At 37.5% G+C, this 18,330-nt stretch overlaps 1 protein-coding gene and 1 long non-coding RNA gene across 3 annotated transcripts in view; one reads left to right on the plus strand and one right to left on the minus strand.

The window, feature by feature from the left end:
• The window catches only part of LOC129568994 (uncharacterized), a 429-nt gene extending 212 nt beyond the window's left edge, over positions 1–217 (plus strand). Inside the window, exon 2 of the long non-coding RNA XR_008688004.1 lies at positions 10–217. This is a non-coding gene — a long non-coding RNA (uncharacterized LOC129568994). The remainder of the gene's footprint in view (positions 1–9) is intronic.
• Positions 218–8,127: 7,910 nt separating this feature from the next.
• Positions 8,128–10,325, minus strand: LOC129569009 (uncharacterized). 2 transcript variants are annotated; one of them, XM_055447382.1, is made up of 2 exons: positions 10,206–10,325; positions 8,128–9,610 (listed from the first exon to the last, which is right to left on the minus strand). In XM_055447382.1, the coding sequence occupies exon 2, from the start codon at positions 9,543–9,545 to the stop codon at positions 8,394–8,396; it is 1,152 nt and encodes a 383-aa protein (XP_055303357.1). In that variant the 5' UTR covers positions 9,546–9,610; positions 10,206–10,325; the 3' UTR covers positions 8,128–8,393. The 2 variants fall into 2 exon arrangements, with proteins under 2 accessions (XP_055303357.1, XP_055303355.1); XM_055447380.1 differs by having other exon boundaries at positions 8,128–9,561; positions 10,206–10,309.
• Positions 10,326–18,330: the final 8,005 nt, after the last annotated feature.

An 18,330-nucleotide genomic window follows, 5' to 3' on the forward strand; every position in this document is an offset into this window, starting at 1 on the left:
CTGGACGAGGCTGAACAAGTCCAACCTGACGAACATCTGGACGAGGCTGAACAAGTCCAACCTGAAGAGGATAATAACGAGATTAAAGAAGAACTTTAATTCGTTCAAATTTGTGCAATCTTCACCTTACGTGTCAATTGCGAATAATATACACCAATATATGTATGAAATATTGTGTAATGTAAAATGAAAATAAAGAAATTCTTCTGTCGCAGTCTGTCGAAATGCGTTAAAAAAATGAACCGAATTTAAATTCAACCACCTTTACAAACACGAATCAGCCGACCTTTCGTTTTATTCCGTCGTCTGTGTGTTTATTTTGTCGAGAGCTGTTCTAAATTAAACTGTAATTACATCACATTTCTTCCATTTTTATATTCTTTGCATTTGTACGAATTGAACTTTACACGAAGCATCTCCTTACCACATTCGGCGTCGCCGAATCGGCGATAAACAAAGGCACAAATTTATTTCAAAATGATTTATTATCGATATTTATTTGTGACGCTGCTTTTTTGTGGTATTCTCTCTGTTATCGAAAACAGAAAAAGATCTACGTGATGTAAGACTTGCAATCAAAGTATTTCGCTGAATGAATGTCACTTTGAATTAAGTTATTGATCAACTGGTAAATGAATTTGCTAAAGGAAAAACCACATATGAGCCAGAGGAAATGCTTTTGATTATTCGGTGAATAAAAATTTGTTTTTTTCAAGTAGATTTGATTTGAGATTTTTCAACTGAGATTGGTCTTAAAACAGGAAAATAACTAGCAGCATAGATGACATACATGAAACAATGGAGTTCAAAGGGTCAGGTGATTTAGAGAAGAATGCAATTTCCGAATCGGATGGAAAGCAAATATCTGAAAATCTTACGAACAGCAATGAATCTGGTTCGTTCGCAAAGGAATTGTGAACAATTTACATGGCATTTTCAATTATCAAAATGGTTTTTAAGAGGAAAAATAGAAATTTCAAGAAAAATAAATTGTTGTTGAACCAATAAAATGGCCTGACCAGATTGGAATATCTAGATAAATGTGTTTTGTGCAACGTGCGAATAATCTGAAAATCTTTCTTCAAACCGCGCCAAAGAAAATGTTCCAAGAAATTTTGCAAGAAATTCTCATCAATCTGAGAGTGCGTGTATTTTCCATGGCATAGCTTGCTGCTCCGCAAAACCAATTTCTCAGATTGATTAACTAATATTTGTCGAATCTGCTTGAACACAAATTCCTTGCTCACAAGTTTGTACGTTATGTTTATATGAAGTCATTGCAGCACACCCACTTACTCCAATCCATGGCTTTATTTTGCTTTGTTCGCTGTGCATTTCCGTTCGACAATATTTGGTATTCACGAATCGTCACGCATTGGATTTATGGATATTACACAGAATTATGAATAGACATAAGAATTTATTGATGGAAATGGTTCGTTGCAAGCGTTCACTTTCAAGCATAAAGCATTGTTGGCCATAAACTATGTGCCAAAACGAGTGTTGAATATCTAATGCACGATCTGAGATTTAGATAAACCAATTTGGCAGAAAGAACTAAAAGAGAAGAGCAAGTAATTGAATGGAAAACGCCGATACCCCGAATAAAAACGTTAATCGTTGAAGCGCCAGTTTGAAGAGAACATTTTATTTACAGTCAAACGCAGTACATTTGGCTGATCTGATCACCGAATTTTTCGTTAATAATAATCTGATTTCGAGTTATTCTTTCACCCTTTTTAAAAATTTATTCATTGATCCCGCTCAAAGTGTTTCAAGTGTAATTGAATTTAATGTGCGGCTTTAAACCCATTGAAACAAATGATGAAATTCGCGTGTGCGAAATGCGCCTGAATGTATGCAAAAAAGAAAATTATTGAATAAAATCCGTAACAATGTTTCGAAATACTTGCACCAGATATCGGGCAAACATTGTTGGTGGCATTTCCATCAGCTCGAATGGTTCAGTGAGCGTGTATCTCGTGAGCGCCATAAATTTTAAATGAAAATTCGAAATGATATCTTTGGGGCGTAAAATCTCATTACTTAATGGTCATTTGGTGTCCATTAAAATTACAAAGTTCTCGACGAATATTGCCATTTAACGGATACACATCCGCCGAGAGCGTTCGAAACAAAATCATAATGATAAAATGTTCGACGGCATAAAGCATATTTTTCATTACATTTTATGGTTGCACCGTTTGAATGGCCATGGCGGCTTTTTTTTAATGTGAAAACCAAATCATACATATGACACAATCCATAAATTGTGTTACCTGTAATTTATTGAACAGCTATTTTTAGCCATCGAAACAAAATGAATCATAAATACGAGCAAAAAAGCGCACCGATCACAAATCATTGAGAAAACATACATACAACGAAACGACGTCGCAAAATGAAGTCAAATGACATATTGAAATGTATCCCTTGCCATCTTCAACCCATCAATTCAATTCGAGTATTTCAAGAATAATGTACCGAAATTGAGCCGTTAGATCAAGCAAATAAATAATGTTGCATTATGTGAGCATCAAATATAATTTGCAACAAGGTGCGAGTATTGCCTATACTCTCTCTCTCTCACTCTCTCTTACACATACACGCACGTCGAGTCTAACTGGCACGTTGAGCAAAAAACAAATGTGCTCGAATGAGGGAAAAATGCGGAAAATTTATTGGAAGTGGCATCTGTTTTGACAATAATTTGCTTTCGCTTTTATGGTTTCGGTTTACAATGCAATCTGCCAATTACGTAGAGAATTTAATTTTATGCCCGTGCGAGCTCGTACAAAAACACAAACACACACACACACACATCCGACGAACGAAGAGGGAGCAGAGATGCACATGCTCTAATTTAGCTGGCATTCACCAAAACTCTTGTGAAAAAATTTTGCGTTCACCGCTACCGCGGTGCCATACCGCAACAACCGAAAAACACACAATAGGTTTCTTTCACAACATCCTGCTTGCACATTTATCGGCACTTTACACGTGTTTTGAGCGCACAGCAAAATATTTATACGCTTTTTTTCTGGTGGGGTTGGCAGAGGGGAATATGCTTTATTGCCAATGCTTCTATTGAATTAAATGCGTTTTTAAATTATATGAATGATAACGGTTCAACGCAACGCGACGAACGAATAAATAACGAACAAAAAAGAAGAAGTGTGAGGCTAGATAATGACAACAGACGGCTTTCTGATTTCAATAAGTCGATTCATGAATTTATAGATTTCAGTGCAATTTATCTGCATATTCAATTTATTGCGGTTGTTTTTTATTCCACATCATCGAGGCGTTCGTTTTTGTTTTTTTTGTTTTCACATTTAATCGAGGGACTGAGAAAGACAGTCATCACATTATGCAAAGAATTTATTCACCTTGGCGGAAAAGTGTTTTGCCATAAAGTGCATTTTATTAGAAAATCATCGCTCGGCAAACGGCCGATTCGATGTGACAGCAACAGCAGTGGCAGCAGCATAGGACAAACACACCATAAACGGTATTGATAATGTGAAGTGAAGCGACGAATAACTAGCTGGGCTGGATGTGAAAATGGCCCGTTCCCTATTATACGGACGGTGCACACATCAACGAAGCGAGATATTCTCTCTCTCCGTGTGTGTGTGTGTGTGTGTATGGATGCGCTTCGATATTGCAGTGTGCACATCATTGTGAACCATAACTAACTCTTCACAAAACTGTATTTGAAACCACTAGAACCAGCGCCAAACATCTTTTTTTTCTCTTTCCTTTCCTCTCTCTCTCTCTCTCTCTCTCTCTCTCTCTCTCTTTCTCAATATAAAACATATTTTCTCATATAATACAGCGCTAGAAATAAACGAGCACCAGTTCGCTCAGTCAAATAAAAAACGACAGCAATCGTGAGAAAAAGAAAAATGTACGAAGCGAATGAGAACGGTGCAATGAAAAATATATACTGGCACATTTCCAGTTGTTCAGTGATCCATATAACATTTAAAGATAATTTAAAAACCATAAATCATGATAAAAAAAAAAAAGAAGAAGCGAGGATTCGACGACCAAAGACACGATGCGGTCTCCCATGCTCTGTGTACCAGCCAACGCCAGAATCGTATACATTGTTCGAATGATCTTGCATCCACAATGCACAAAATTAAAACACATAAAAAAGGCGCTGCAGAACTGTCTTCCGTGTATTCTTTCGCTAAAAGAATGAAACGCACACAAAAGACAACGACGACCGTTCCATTTTGTTTCAAAGATATGGAATAATGGTTGCGCTCCTAATCGGAATTAATAGAGCCATATTTGCTCGCATTTTTTTTCCCTTACGAAGATTTCGCTGAGAAGATTTGCCAAATTCCTTCGTTTTCTTTGGCTCAATCACCTTGGCAATTGATTACGAGGGGAAAAAATGTTCTTAATCTGAATCTGAAATTCAATGTTTTCCTCTTTTCAAATCAACACGATAAATCTTTTCGCCGTCTCTCATTGCACAGCCACTGCTTGAGTCCAGAAGACTCCGGAATAATTTATCATGTTGTGCACGCGACTCCTGCCATAACTTTTCAATTGTATGTCACTAACATTTTTCTTCTTCTTTCGTCTCCATAATTGAGTTGAGCCTTTTAAAATCAAATTAAAACCAAGTGTTCTGCCTGTTAAAACTCTCTTTCTCTCGCTTTCGTTCTTTTGGCTTGCAAAAAGATGTCTGATAGAGAATAACAGCACTTGCCGTTCCGTAGTCTATCACCTGAGTGTATAATTGCGTATTATGGAATGTAAGTGAACGAGAGTTGGGGCAGAACAAAAGACGGCAGTCAAGTAACACGACATGCTTTATTCGGTATTTTGCTGCCCCATAAACTTTATATAGACTTTCAGTGCAACGTTGTCGTCATCGTCCTCTTCGTCGTTGGTAGTACTTTCCCACGATAATTTGTAGCAGCAAGTACACCTCAACGATATTGATATAGTCAGCGCACAGAAACATTGTAATTAAAAACACACGCCGAAGCGCACAAAACACACCGTGTTCAAGAGTGGATGAAAAGTGCACGGGAAAATGTGCTTGCTTCGACTCTGGCTTAAAAAAAAATCATTTTATTTCAATTTCCATTTCACAGACATCTTTTTCACTTTTCGCTTTCTGGCAAAATGTTGCTTATGCCATTACGGAGTATTTTGTGCATGCGGGGCTCGCACGTCACAATCCCAGATAAATAAAGGGAATCTACCTTTTGTTCCATAACATAACTTTTTATCTGTTCTCATTTAGCAAGCGCACCACATTCCAGTTGATGATATTTTTTTTCGGTTCGTTTTTCCGTCGCATTTCTGCCGAGCGCAACAAAGAAAACGGAAATTGCAAATAAAGAACGGGAGAAAGCGAAAAAAAGAGATGTGAATGATAATAAAATAAATTACAGTGATGGAAAGTGGGTTCGGAAACTAAATTTGTAATAAATATAAAAATTCACACGCGGTGTGTGATGTGTGTGACGAGAGCATTTGTGTTCGATGAATGTTTATTTGCACTCACTCTCCTGCAAAAATGGCGTAAAAGAATATGCGTGTCAAATTTAAGGATTTTGAGTGAGAAAGAGAGAGAGAGAGAGAGAGAGAGAGAGAAAGAAAGCCTAAGAATGTAAATGATTTCGACAAAGCTCCGTTCCTTTTTCTGTACATATTCATCTTGAGAATGGCACAAAACAGAACGAAAATTACCCATCAATTTTGGAAAGGGTTCGTCGATAACGGTCGTTCATCGGGCGCGCATATTTTCCTCAACACAAAAGTCTATTACTGCGAAACGCATATGCCGAAATGGTACATTAGGGGGCTGAAACGAATCGATCGCCTGCCAACCAATCAACGCCATGAGACAACGAAATACGAAAACAGCAAATCACACAAGCTCAAAACAAGCAAAAGGAAATGCAACGAAGTGAACGAGAAGAGAGAAAAAAAATGGGAAAAACGACACGAATTATCAATGAGAAACACATGCTCTCACCGCCCGAAAAACAACTCTCCCGCTCTGTGCTGTGGCACCGTGTTAAACACAGATCCGGAAATAATACTAAATTAATAGACAGCATCATTTGTATGAGTATCATGAGTGTGGTTACATCTTTTCACTCACTCTCTCCATCTCCATCTCCCTCGTGCTCTTCGGCCAATTGCCAATTCATAATGAGAATGGGCCAAGAAAACTGTCTTAAATTAGTTATTTAGAATCGAATGAATGAGGATGCCTTTTTTCTCTTGTTGATGGGTTGCGGTTGTTATGGTTCGCAATCGTATTTTCGTTTCCCAATAGGATCGAACAGGTTAATTGAGATGTTTGACGCGCGCGCGCGCGTGTATTTGTGTATGTTTGGATGCTGTTCACATGGTATGTGCGGTGCATATTGATATACATGCCAATAATTAGTAGCAAATTACATGAGATCTGTTCTGAAATGAACGAGCGAACGAGTGTAATTTATTTGAAAATGTTTTATTTTTCATGGATGTGGGAGCGATGTCGGTTTTCCAGAAACGAGCAAAATTATTGCCATTTTATTTGGTTTGAATGGTTTTTGGTGGTGCTTCATTTCATTTTGAATATTGGTTTTTTCCGAGAGAAAATTGGTTTTCGACAAAGCCCCACAATTAACAAACCAAATCGATATAAATTGGTTACTGACCTTAAGCACACTTCCACACAAAAGGATCGTTCCCATTCGTTTGAAGGAAATTGGAAATAGATTCCGAAATGTGACTTTGAGCTTGAAAATGAGCATCACCCTTAAAACTAGAATCGTTTAGTGATGTACAAAATTGATGCGATAAAATTTTCGTAAAAAAAATGAAATGATTTTCCCGATATTGAAGCCAAAACGAGTTTTGAAAGTTGTGCTGGTGTCGACCAAACGATAGATCTAGCGTCGTTCGTCTGCACCGATGGCAATAAATCATTTTATGTTTCAGTTCAGTTCAGGTTATTGTTTCGTTTAGCCAATTTACTCTTTTTGCTCGATGCTCCTGTTTATTTAATAAATATGTCACTCAACTGGAATTTCAACGAAGTTCTCGGGTTTTAAGTCTCGTGTCGCATGGCATGTGCTCAATGCAACACACGAACCATCGATTAATCTACTACTGCACACGCTCGCCACGTATCATCATATCGTATTTTTCAATATAAGAATTTTTTAGCGCCATGAAGAAGCCATAACATCAACTAGTTCAAAATTACTCCACGTCTACGCCGTTTTTGTTGACGTCGCTCCACATCATGCACATCTTCCCGTCGTGCAGCAACTTTATGACTTAATAAAATCTTATGTACCATCGTAATAGTCAGCTGGTGTTCATTTTAATTTTCCTTGTTCCGTATGTCATTTTGGGGGAAGAAGAAGAAAAAATTGGATCAAATGACTTCAGGATTTTAATGTGCTAAAGTTTTTCTTATTTACCGCATGACATCAATGGCTAAGACATACTGCAATATGTGCCATCATACATCACAATCGCGTTGACAAGTAATTGTTTCCAATTTTTCTTGCGATCATTTCAATCCACTTTATTTATCCATTGCATTTGGCCGTTGATTAGATTGATAATTTCATTCAGGCTACGAACTAAGGGATAGCCTCCATTTGAAAGGAAAGCAATGCATTCTATTTACGAATTCATTGATTTCGAAACTAAACTAACATTTGAATTCGTCATACATTGATTCAACAACGTTGTTTATAGTTCAAAACGAGTGAATGGAATGGAATGGTGTGTAAATGACGATGCAAACAAATATTTTAAGATGGGTTTTTAGACAAGACACTCCTATGAAGTTTGCAATTGGATTCAAAATCTACAGCTTCAAACACGTGAACCAATCTTATCATTTGTCAATTGGTGGAAGATAATGTAATACAGAGGAGCCTCGCAAGCTCGATCGGAAGCGTCTTCATTCGAAGATGATTGCAAATTTTCATACATAACGGGTTCGAAAATTAGAATTTTAAGTTGAAATTTTGGAAAACAAACTATTTTTGATTGGTGACAGCTCATTGTACTCAATACTCTTCAAATAACTATGCAGCGGATTTTTTCAACTATTAGGAAACGTTATTAAAACACAAGTGGTTTTTGGTTGCAGATTGAATTTTATTCAGTATACAAACAAAATTTTCGGAGATGCACTTACACTAATATTTAATCATCTGAAAAGAAAAAGTTATAAAATAGAACGGAACTGTGAAAAAAGAATTGTTATGCTCTAGTTTTTTAATTTGAAAAAATTTAAGAAATTTCGAGCTTAAAGAAAAAAACGATTATAAAAGTGAAATTGTAAGAAATAAATTGGTGGAGAGTCATTTGTCCATTTTCGTTCGTCAAGACGGTGCCATAGATTAAGCCAAATGAATTTCGATAAATTGATGACTGTCATCATATACTGGTTTGAATCGGCCATGATTTCCATAGGTGTCATACAGATCAAACCAATTATTGAACGTCCAACCACCGATTCCAACACCGTCCGGAAGATCCCATATGCTGTTGCACATGAAAGTAAGTTGAGAAATGCAAAAGGCGCCAGGTCGATCATTGAAAGTAACATATTGTTCTAATTCAAAATTGTAGTTCATTGAACCATTATTGACAGTTCCCCAGAAGCCAAACGTATTTGTCTGTTGGCCAGTACCAAACGGATGCACCACGATCATATGCTGATTGTTATGATTGCTTGTCAACTCAGCGATCCACTTATTTGTCGGTTCTCCACCGTACGAATGCAGGTCTATTCTCTGTATTCCGTTCTCGACAGTAATGTAGTAGTTGTCATAATACGCTTCGAATTCCTTCGTAGCATACCACCCAGACGCATAGCTCTTAAAGACGGCACGCTTTTTTGTTTCATTTCTTCGATAAGCTTTCTCAATGATTAAATTTTTTTCAGCGTAAACGAGTTCTGGTGTAGCAGTGACGGTCAATGCGGCGGGTGATATGAATCTACTCTTACCCACACCGCCCGGTCCATTCCATGTTGTTGTTCCGTTTTTAGATGTATCAAAATTACCAACACCTGGAATGTTGATTCCAACAGCGAATGTCTTTTCGCTATTACCTTTTGTACACGAAAAATATTTGGAAATGTAGCCCACATCTGGATTAGTTCCAACTGCGTTCACGGTAACGTGTACAGCCTCAGTGTCAAGTGACTTGGTGATACTGTTGGATTGCTGGGTCGAAACACTTTGGCGGGTGCGAAAACCTTTGGTATATTCATTAGCCGAATCCCAAACTGTCCACTTGGAGTCAAGCGGCCCACCAGTTAGATAATCACAGAAATAAATATTGTCTTTCAAATCGTTTTCGGTGAGTGTGATCGGTTTGGTTACAGTATTTCCATTTTCCGTAAACGAACCCAGAACCCTAACTGCAATCTGGACTTCGATTCGGTTTCTTCCATTCGCATAAATGCCACCTGTTGTACCGCTAAGGTCTTTGAAGTTAAGTGATAACTCTGCCAATTTGGAAAAGTTGTCCCAAACGGATGCCATTGTTGCTTCGGTTATTCTGGTGTTTCAAATAAAGTGACGATAAAGTGATATAGATTTGATTTAGTCTGTGGAGTAAAAAAAATGAGGAATTGAATTGTAACGTAAAAACAATATCGTGTAATTGCACAAATGACAATAAGTACGATGATTTCGTCAGAAGAGATTTACAACGACGAAAACAATGAATTCATACATATTTGAATTTGAATCGGTCTGTTCCGACTGTACCAAATCTTTCAACTGACAAATTTAACTCAAATTTAACTGTTAATAATATACTATTTTTTTATCTGCCTTTGTACAGTTGTGTTGGTTACACGACCAAAAGACTATGATTTACTAATGTTGCAAATAAACTTATTGTTAGTTGAGATTATATTATTTTGACATTACTTCAAAACCATCTTTGAAGCATTATCAGAAGATGAAATTGGTGGAAGGCGAATGAATTTTGTACTTTGAATCCAAATAGTATGGCAAATAAATGCAACGATAATTTTCTAATCGTGAATAACAATTGAAGCGAAAAGAAAACAAAACAAGGCAAATAACATTTCAAAGTAATAAAACGTAGTTCAACAGTTTGAGACGGATGACAATTTTTTTTTTCCAATTTTTCAACTTTTCACTTTTCAATGTTAAAATTCGAAAATTACTTACAACTTTCGTTATAATGATGAACCAACCGTTTTTAGTGTCAACTTAAAGCACTCTCAATTCACTTACTCGGTAGCTCAATACCAAAAATGATTTCTATCTCATCAGAGTAGACGAACGTCTGATTCCTTGTCCACAATGTCGTGCCTTATATACTGTTCACGAATTAGATGTAGTGATTGGCATGGGAAGTATTTTGTGGTATTGTGTCGAAAATCTCTGATAAAAATGTTGAACTTCAGCTACGCGGTTAAGATATCTTAATTTGTTGTACATTTGACACTGACATTGTTGCAGTTAATTTTCTACCACAATGATTATCGGCTTATCGAAAGCAACAAAGTGGCAGCTGAGATGCCTATGATTTTGAGATTGCGATAGCAAATGCACTTATCTTCTAAAAATGTAACATTTTAACACAAATCATATTCTTGGCGACAATGATCAAATGTGAAAATAAATGTCAAGATTGAACTTGTTGCCTTTGTTCAATTTGCAATATCAAAAAAGGGTTTAGACACGTGGAATAGGGTTCTTGTTTTACTTCGATGTTCCTCAATGTTATTGTTATTATTCTCGTCGTTCGCTTCGTGCGGATCTTCTGTGTATTCTTTGTTTTTTTATTGGAATTCGTGGATTAGTGGAATAGTGGGATTAGTATTTTGATTGTTTGGATTCTTAGTTTATAGTTCGTGTCTCCCCCTCGACTAAAAACGCGAACATTCAAGAAATTTGAGAAATTATCAACACAACAGGAACATTCATCCATTTTGACCAATCAGAGTGCAAAAGAGATGTGCAATTGTGCATTCCTTTTCGACATTTAGTTTTCCATAAATCATAAATTGAAAATTTCAATTATATAATACCACTTCAATTACAACATAGTTCCACTGATAATAATGAACAATTTTTTCCTGCGGTTTTCGCATTTGCACAATTTGTATAGCGCACCACAAAAGTGTTTCCTAGAAAGATTCTCAAACTGTAACCATTTGATTTTTTAAAATTGATTTCTTATCATCATTATTCAAGAAACCACATTTTGTACATTTTACATATGTATTCATAGAATTGGCTGATGAAACCACGAATACAATGTGTCCAATTTTAAAACATTTTGAACTATAGCTGTAATGTACTCTTATCATTTCAACTGGAGTAACCTTGTTTGCAAACAGTGTTAAATTAAAAGAAGAAATGGATAAGCATTTAGAAAATGCAACTTTAAAGTCAAACAGAGTTAAACTTGTTATTCTTTAACACAAAAATCCACTAGTCATAGTATGAGCTAAAAATATAGACCAATTGAATAGAGTCAACTCAACAAAATGTGTACCTTTACCACACAGCATACGATAAGCTAGAAAAGGATATGGACCTGCTACAAATCGATAGCATGGTTAGGGATGTAGCATTTTTTACGATAGCATGCTTACAAAAAAAGTGTCGAAAGCGGATGTTTCTGTTCCAAATAGGTGTTAAAAACAACAAAGTGTTGTAAATGTGTCACCGAATTGCACATTGGGATGTGTGCACACACAAAAAACGACATATGCAAAACGTGCACACAACGAGCATTGAGCTCAGTTGTTGGCTACGACTGCGGATAATATTCACCCATTCGATGGAATTCATTTACGAGTATTAAGCTAAGCAAAACATACACCGTATGCTCAAGTATCCGTTGAATAGTGGGAATGTTGAAAAGGCACAAGGCAAGAGAGAGAGACAGAGAGAGAGAGAGAGAGAGAGAAAGAGAGCGTGCCAATGTGTGAAAGCCGAAACAATGCCTTTGCCAAATATGCAATAAGTTTATTTAGGCAACGAGTAGAGATGTTCGAATGGTAATGAAGAGCTTTGATATTGTGATACCGGTGGCACACGGCAAAATAGCGCGGATTTTCTTTCAATTTATGCATGGTATATGACAAGAAGAAATTGAAAGCCAGCAAATTCTCATCGACGTTTCAGTCATTGCTCTTTATGAATTGGCACCAGAGCCGTGTGCGACAAAAAAAAATTGGAAACACAACAATGATAGAAACAAATTGAGTTGCAAAGTATTTTCGTTTTGTTGCGTTAAATGCGACGCCACATGCCATAGACACATCTTTTTGGCTTTTGTGTGAAAAATGTAAACAAAATGCCGATTTTCTTTTTCGTTCACATAAACAAGCGGTTTATACGAATGTTGGATTGAATAGCGAATGTGAAACGGTGTAAGTGAGAATTTTATTATATGAATGGTTGGCAGGCCTTCTTTTTGCTTGCTATTATGGTTTATTTCTCCGTTGGGAATTTCATTATGAATTTAATTTAAGACCGACACACAAGCCACACACACACACACACACACGTCTTCCGTTCGCATGGAGGTGAGGGAGAATTCATGGCAAACGCATTGAAAGCATCACGTAAGCATCATGGCGAAAACAAGAGCAGATTTTACATCTCATCCAAATATGTTATTTACGCAATGACAAACTGCTTCATTTTGATCCCAAAGAAACAGTTTTTCCCCTAACGAATGCTACAAAACGCAGCAATTCATTACGGCAATGAATGTTGTTGTGTGAAATAGGTGTGAAAATAGGGATTTTACACCTCAAAAACCTGGTACAGATGATTGGTAATCGAATCAATCATTTTATCCGAACAAAAGCACCGTCCATTTATTAAGAGCGATGAATTCTGCAGAAGTTTTCAAGTGCGATTAAGTTTTCTTCTTGAGCAACACGCGATTTTCCCACCTATTTATTGCACGGTGCAGAAAAAGAAAACAAAAGCAAACGGCGATTAAGTCGCATTAAGACACTTTCGTCGCGCGAGTATTTAATTGATTTTCATTTTAAATTCTTCAAAAAGTGTTTTCCAATTGAATCGCGAATTTGATCTGATTTTTCAGCACGCCAACACACTCATTGCATTATTTTCATTTGTTCGCTCTCTTAAGAGCTGAAGATTAAGTATTTACGTTAAAATTTCCAAATTAATCACGGCCCTTGAACAGCATGCCAATGCAGGAAATGACTTCGATGGCTTAATGAATTTGTTTGTACGACTTGTTTGCGTTTGCAATGAAAACGTCTCGCCGTGCAAGAAAAAGAAGCTCCGCATTTCGGTGCAACTTTTCGATGGAATACGTGCCGACACGGCACAAAGAGTAATACCAGAGTATCGAAGCTTCAAATTATATGTTTTTCTTTGTGATTCTATTAATAGCAAAGACCGACAGTGCATATTAAGTAGTACCAATTTGCCAGTGGTTCATCCTAATTTGTTTTGTATGTTTGGAAATTGGTCCATTAACAATCCACCGATACGTATTCAATTCGATATGCTAGTGATTTCGTTTGTTTGCACTGATTCGTCCGCCCGGTTGATACACAAAAAAACGACGCGGGAAATTAGTTTCATCAGAAAAAGTAGAACCACTGCTCCACACCCACTTCTTGTCTACGATTTCGTTTTAATTTAGTAGAATCGGCTTCTGAAATGTTTGCGTGCAAAGTCAAACACCAGTGTTTGAAGATATACGCCAAGAAATTCGACCTTAAGCTAGGTGAAGTAAAAGTAAAGTTTTCTGTATTGACACGACAAAATCCTGAAAACTTCCTAATTTGTTTTACTCACATCACATGCCATTGGTGATTGTGCTGTGTTGCTCAACATACAAGACAATGTAACAAAGGTGTGCATTTCCAATAAGTCAACGAATGTCGGAAATAAGACCAGAGATTTTTTGTTCTTTTTTTGTTTCTTCATTGTTCACCAAACCACTGCGTTCCCATGGGAAATGTTTGTTTTTCGATGAATTTATTCAAATGAAGAGGTTTCTAAACTCAACCATCGATGTCTACTATAATAGAAAATTGTAACTTTTGGCGCGAAAAAAAGAACTAGTCAAACCACCTATTGAACGATTTCAACGATAGCAAAGAAAAAGATGTGGCAATATGGACTTTCGAACATGGAGAATATCTTGAAAAATTCCGAATAAACAAAGTTTCGGCTGAATGGGGAAGTCAACAGAAGAATGTTCACTAAACCGAGAAGATTTTCGGCTCTCATATCGAATGACTCTTGACATTGCCTCCGAGTCCTTTTTTTTAATAATGCAACATGATATTGTATTCGGCATGGCTATTTCGCTTGAGCGAATTGTGATTCATGAGCCAGTCGCAGTACACACGGCTATCAGATGATTTCTCAATGTGAAAGTTCGCTATTTGCACTCCCTCACACCGAATGGTCATTTGATTAGTAAAAATATATATGGCAAAAATCCAAAAGAGAAAACACACACACAAACACACATCGTCAACGAACGGAGCTTCGACAAATAAAGCGACACATTGAATCATCCAAACATTCGCAATTTAGTATTCCGGTCGCGATGCAGCAAAAAAGCAAGTATACGAGCAGCAGAAGCAGTAGAAAAATGCGAGTGTGGAGTGGATACCGCAAATGGGCAAAGACTGATATCGAGTGACAGTTCACTTGGGACCATTTTGAATAAAAGGGTCATTGTTTCTTATCAAATGCTGTTCCACGCGAACGAATGTAGACGAGAGCTATCAAAGCCAAAGCAAATAGATATCCATATGTTATATGGATAAATGTAACTTAACACAAACAATACCCTCGATGTTTTGTGCGGAGAGTAAGAGCAAGAGAGACAAATGGAGAAAAAAATCGAATTTCCGCTTATCTCGTCGTTCTTGAAATTTACACTCGAGCATCAAAGCATAACGTCGAAATCCGCTTGAAAATGTGCTGGTTTTGCTTGTTGATGTTCATTACAAAAATGAATATGTTAAGTATTTTACTGCGTTTCATGTGATGTAAACAAAGCGTCATATTTGTAGTACTTTTTGCGTTTATTTCAAGTGGGAACAAGGCAACATATAGACACATAAAAAAAGACCTCATCGCATCCTTACCGACGGCGATTTTTGCCCATTTACTCTATATGACACTTTTTGGTCAAATTGCATAACCGTTTAGCGCTTTGGGTACAGGAAAAAAAAAATCACGACGAGGCATTAAAAAATAATGTGGTTCAAAGTCATGGTTTCTTTCCGTGTAGATTACACGACTTTTTTTTTCATTCTAATCTCGGTTACTGTCATTTAACTCGTTTCATTTGGTTCGTTCAATTAACCATTGCCGCATCACAGACTCCATTTATGGCGCTTTAAATGTTCCTATTTTCACTTCCAACGACGCCGAAAAAAAATACTCTATGACACTTTTTCACAAAGCACCATAAACGTGTTAATAGTGAATGTTCTCTCTGGATCGAGAGCAAATCGAGCACGAAGAAGAGAAGAAAAAAAACCATCGAGCATAACAGGGGGAAAAATCATTTATGCGATGCGTACGCTCGCGATTTCAATCAGTTTCAACAAGTTAAATTGCATTACGTATGCTTGGCATTTTATTTACATGGAAAACACAGCGCACATTTTGCGATGTGAAACGAGAAAAAAATTATTGTAGCGCCAGAGCAAACAAAAGAGTCAAAAATATGTGACAAAATTACATCTTTATGGCGTTATTCAGTTAGATTCATGCTGGTGCATGTGTTAAAACAATTTGTGCAGTGAAAACTGGGCATGTGTGTGTGCGAGAGAGAGAAGAGACGGCGGCGATGGCAACGAGACACAGAGAAAAACAATCACTCCATTTGTGAATAAACAAATGACACATAAAAACTTTGTGCAAATGTCGCGTACGTACACAATATACCATTACAAATCAACATGTTCCATGGAATGCTGTGTGATTTTGAAAGAGAGAGAGAGAGAGAGAGAGAGAGAGAGAAACCGAATTTCATATTCTCACTCTCTCGTTTGGCAGCCGCCATCGTGGCTTCTCATCCCATGCGCTTCGTCCTTTTCATTTTGCGTGCGTGCAAACGATTCGCAATTCAAACAAACGGACAAGCTGTGCGCGTGAAATCACTTTCGTTGAAAGTGAGAGAGAGAGAAGGAGAGAGAGAGAGTGAGTGCGCGAGAGAAAAAATTTGCAACGCGAATCACGTTTGACATGGAAAAACAGCAGCCGCAACATTTGAATTGAAATATGTGTGAATGGGTGTGAATGCGAATGTGATGTGCTCAGCTCTCTCTCTCTTTCTCTCGCAGTCGACAAAAATTACAACTTGTTCGAATCGCTCTTAAAACCTATACAGTGGCTACGTGCTACTTCGTGTTCACAATTATTTACTGCACCGTCACTCGGTTACTGGTGTTTTACGCCTACAACTACTCGCTACTTGTAGTACAAGTAGCCCGCTATCTTAATTTATTTCCTAATAGCGCAGTGGCACGGGAAAAAACCTCCACCAAATTATGCATTCGACCGCATTTCCTTCGATTCAATTCAACAAAAATGTCCAACGGATTTACGATTCGAATAATTTTTCGGAGAGCTAAGCTTTTCGTTCATTTTCATTTTCCAAAAATGCATGGCAATTCTAAATTGCATCGGCTGAAACATGACTTACTAAACGATATCGAGTCATTTTCAGACTATACTCCAAAATGTTTTAGATTTTGACAAAACACGAGCATCTTGAAATGCGAATGCAATTTGTGTCTGTCTGTCTGTATGTTTTGCTTACAAACATCTCGATATGCACTGAAATCGCAGCACAAAATAAACTCCGAATGAGGTTCGACAATGAGAGTGGTGCTATTGCTTTAGAGCATTGGACAAAGAGTTGGATGAGAAGAACACGGCATTCAAATATATGAACAACGTGGCACACAATTGTATCGAATGCTCACCAAACATGCATATCTCTAGCCAACCGAAACAAACATCGGTGCAGCAGCGTAAATGCTTCAAAATATTCTGCAACCAGTTTTCCAAATCCATTCTTATGAATTGTGCAATCTAGTAGAGAAAATGCACTTAATATTGTATCCATCGACGATGCATCAAGATAAGAAATGCATTTAATACGCTTTCAACCACAATAGGGTCGTCAACGAAAACAACAAACACATAGAGAGCCAAAAATGAAACAACCACGCAATTTGATCACACAGTCAAACGGATTTTCACTTGATTGATTCGGTCGCTTGGATAAGGAAAAACAACCATTTTTTTGCCTTTGACAATGTTTGCGAATCGTGCGTTGGCGAGGCGGGCGCATCGTGTGGTCGTCGAGTCACCCTAGTCCAGATTGATAACAGACGAAATGCCAACATTTACCGTCTATACTTGATGTTGCTTACAATACAATATGTATACATCATTGTCGAAACAAATCGGTGCAGTGCTTGCATGCATCCACAAGCAGAGCAGCAGCCGAAACGAATGCTCGAATATGATATTCTCATAAATTGCAACATGTGTTTCAAATTTTAGATTGCATTTCGAATATCGTTTGTAAAATTAAAGTATGCTACACGTACAAATATTTGGTCCTTATATATGTTGGCTCCTCTGTCGTGCATATATATATGTTCGCCTCTTGGCTTGTGTATGAGTGCTGCTGTTACTATTACTGCTGTTGCTGCTGCCATTCGCTCGGAAGTGGTTATGACGAAGTTGGTGTGCATGCATGGTTCGGGAAATAGTTCGAGAGATTTCGAACAATGTTCCGTCGACACCAAGTGGAAAACCCATACAATTATGTTTACACATCGACAACTATCACACAGAAAGTTTTGTTTTCAAATTTAATTTAACCAGTTTTGCCACTCATCGCCGCATCACAAATTCGGCAACCGGCTCACATGCCTCATCTCGTTCTCTTTCTCTCCTTGGCATGTTCGTACTTTGTGTGTCTTGTGCCCGAACATATTCGAGCGGTTGAAATATGGTAAGTGCGTTCTTTGATTCGCTAGTGGTGATGGCGTACTTGCACACAAAATTCCTTGCATTTATTGATGCTCCATTGTCACGAGCCAAAGGCTCATGTTTGAGCCTCTGCTCCGCATTCTCGCTCTCTGCTTGGCAGCAGCGGCGGCGGTGAGTGTCAAATGCTGCAAAAGATGGTCATAGCTTGATTTTCTTCATGGCATTTGATTTGACAACACTCGAAGTATTGAATATTCATTCATTCGCACCAAATCCAACAATTCAAAGTGAAGAGACAAACAATTCAACT

This window comes from Sitodiplosis mosellana, unplaced genomic scaffold, assembly GCF_009176505.1.
Source record: "Sitodiplosis mosellana isolate CC-2019 unplaced genomic scaffold, AAFC_SMos_1.0 Smas_scaffold_30, whole genome shotgun sequence".
NCBI lineage: Eukaryota > Metazoa > Arthropoda > Insecta > Diptera > Cecidomyiidae > Sitodiplosis > Sitodiplosis mosellana.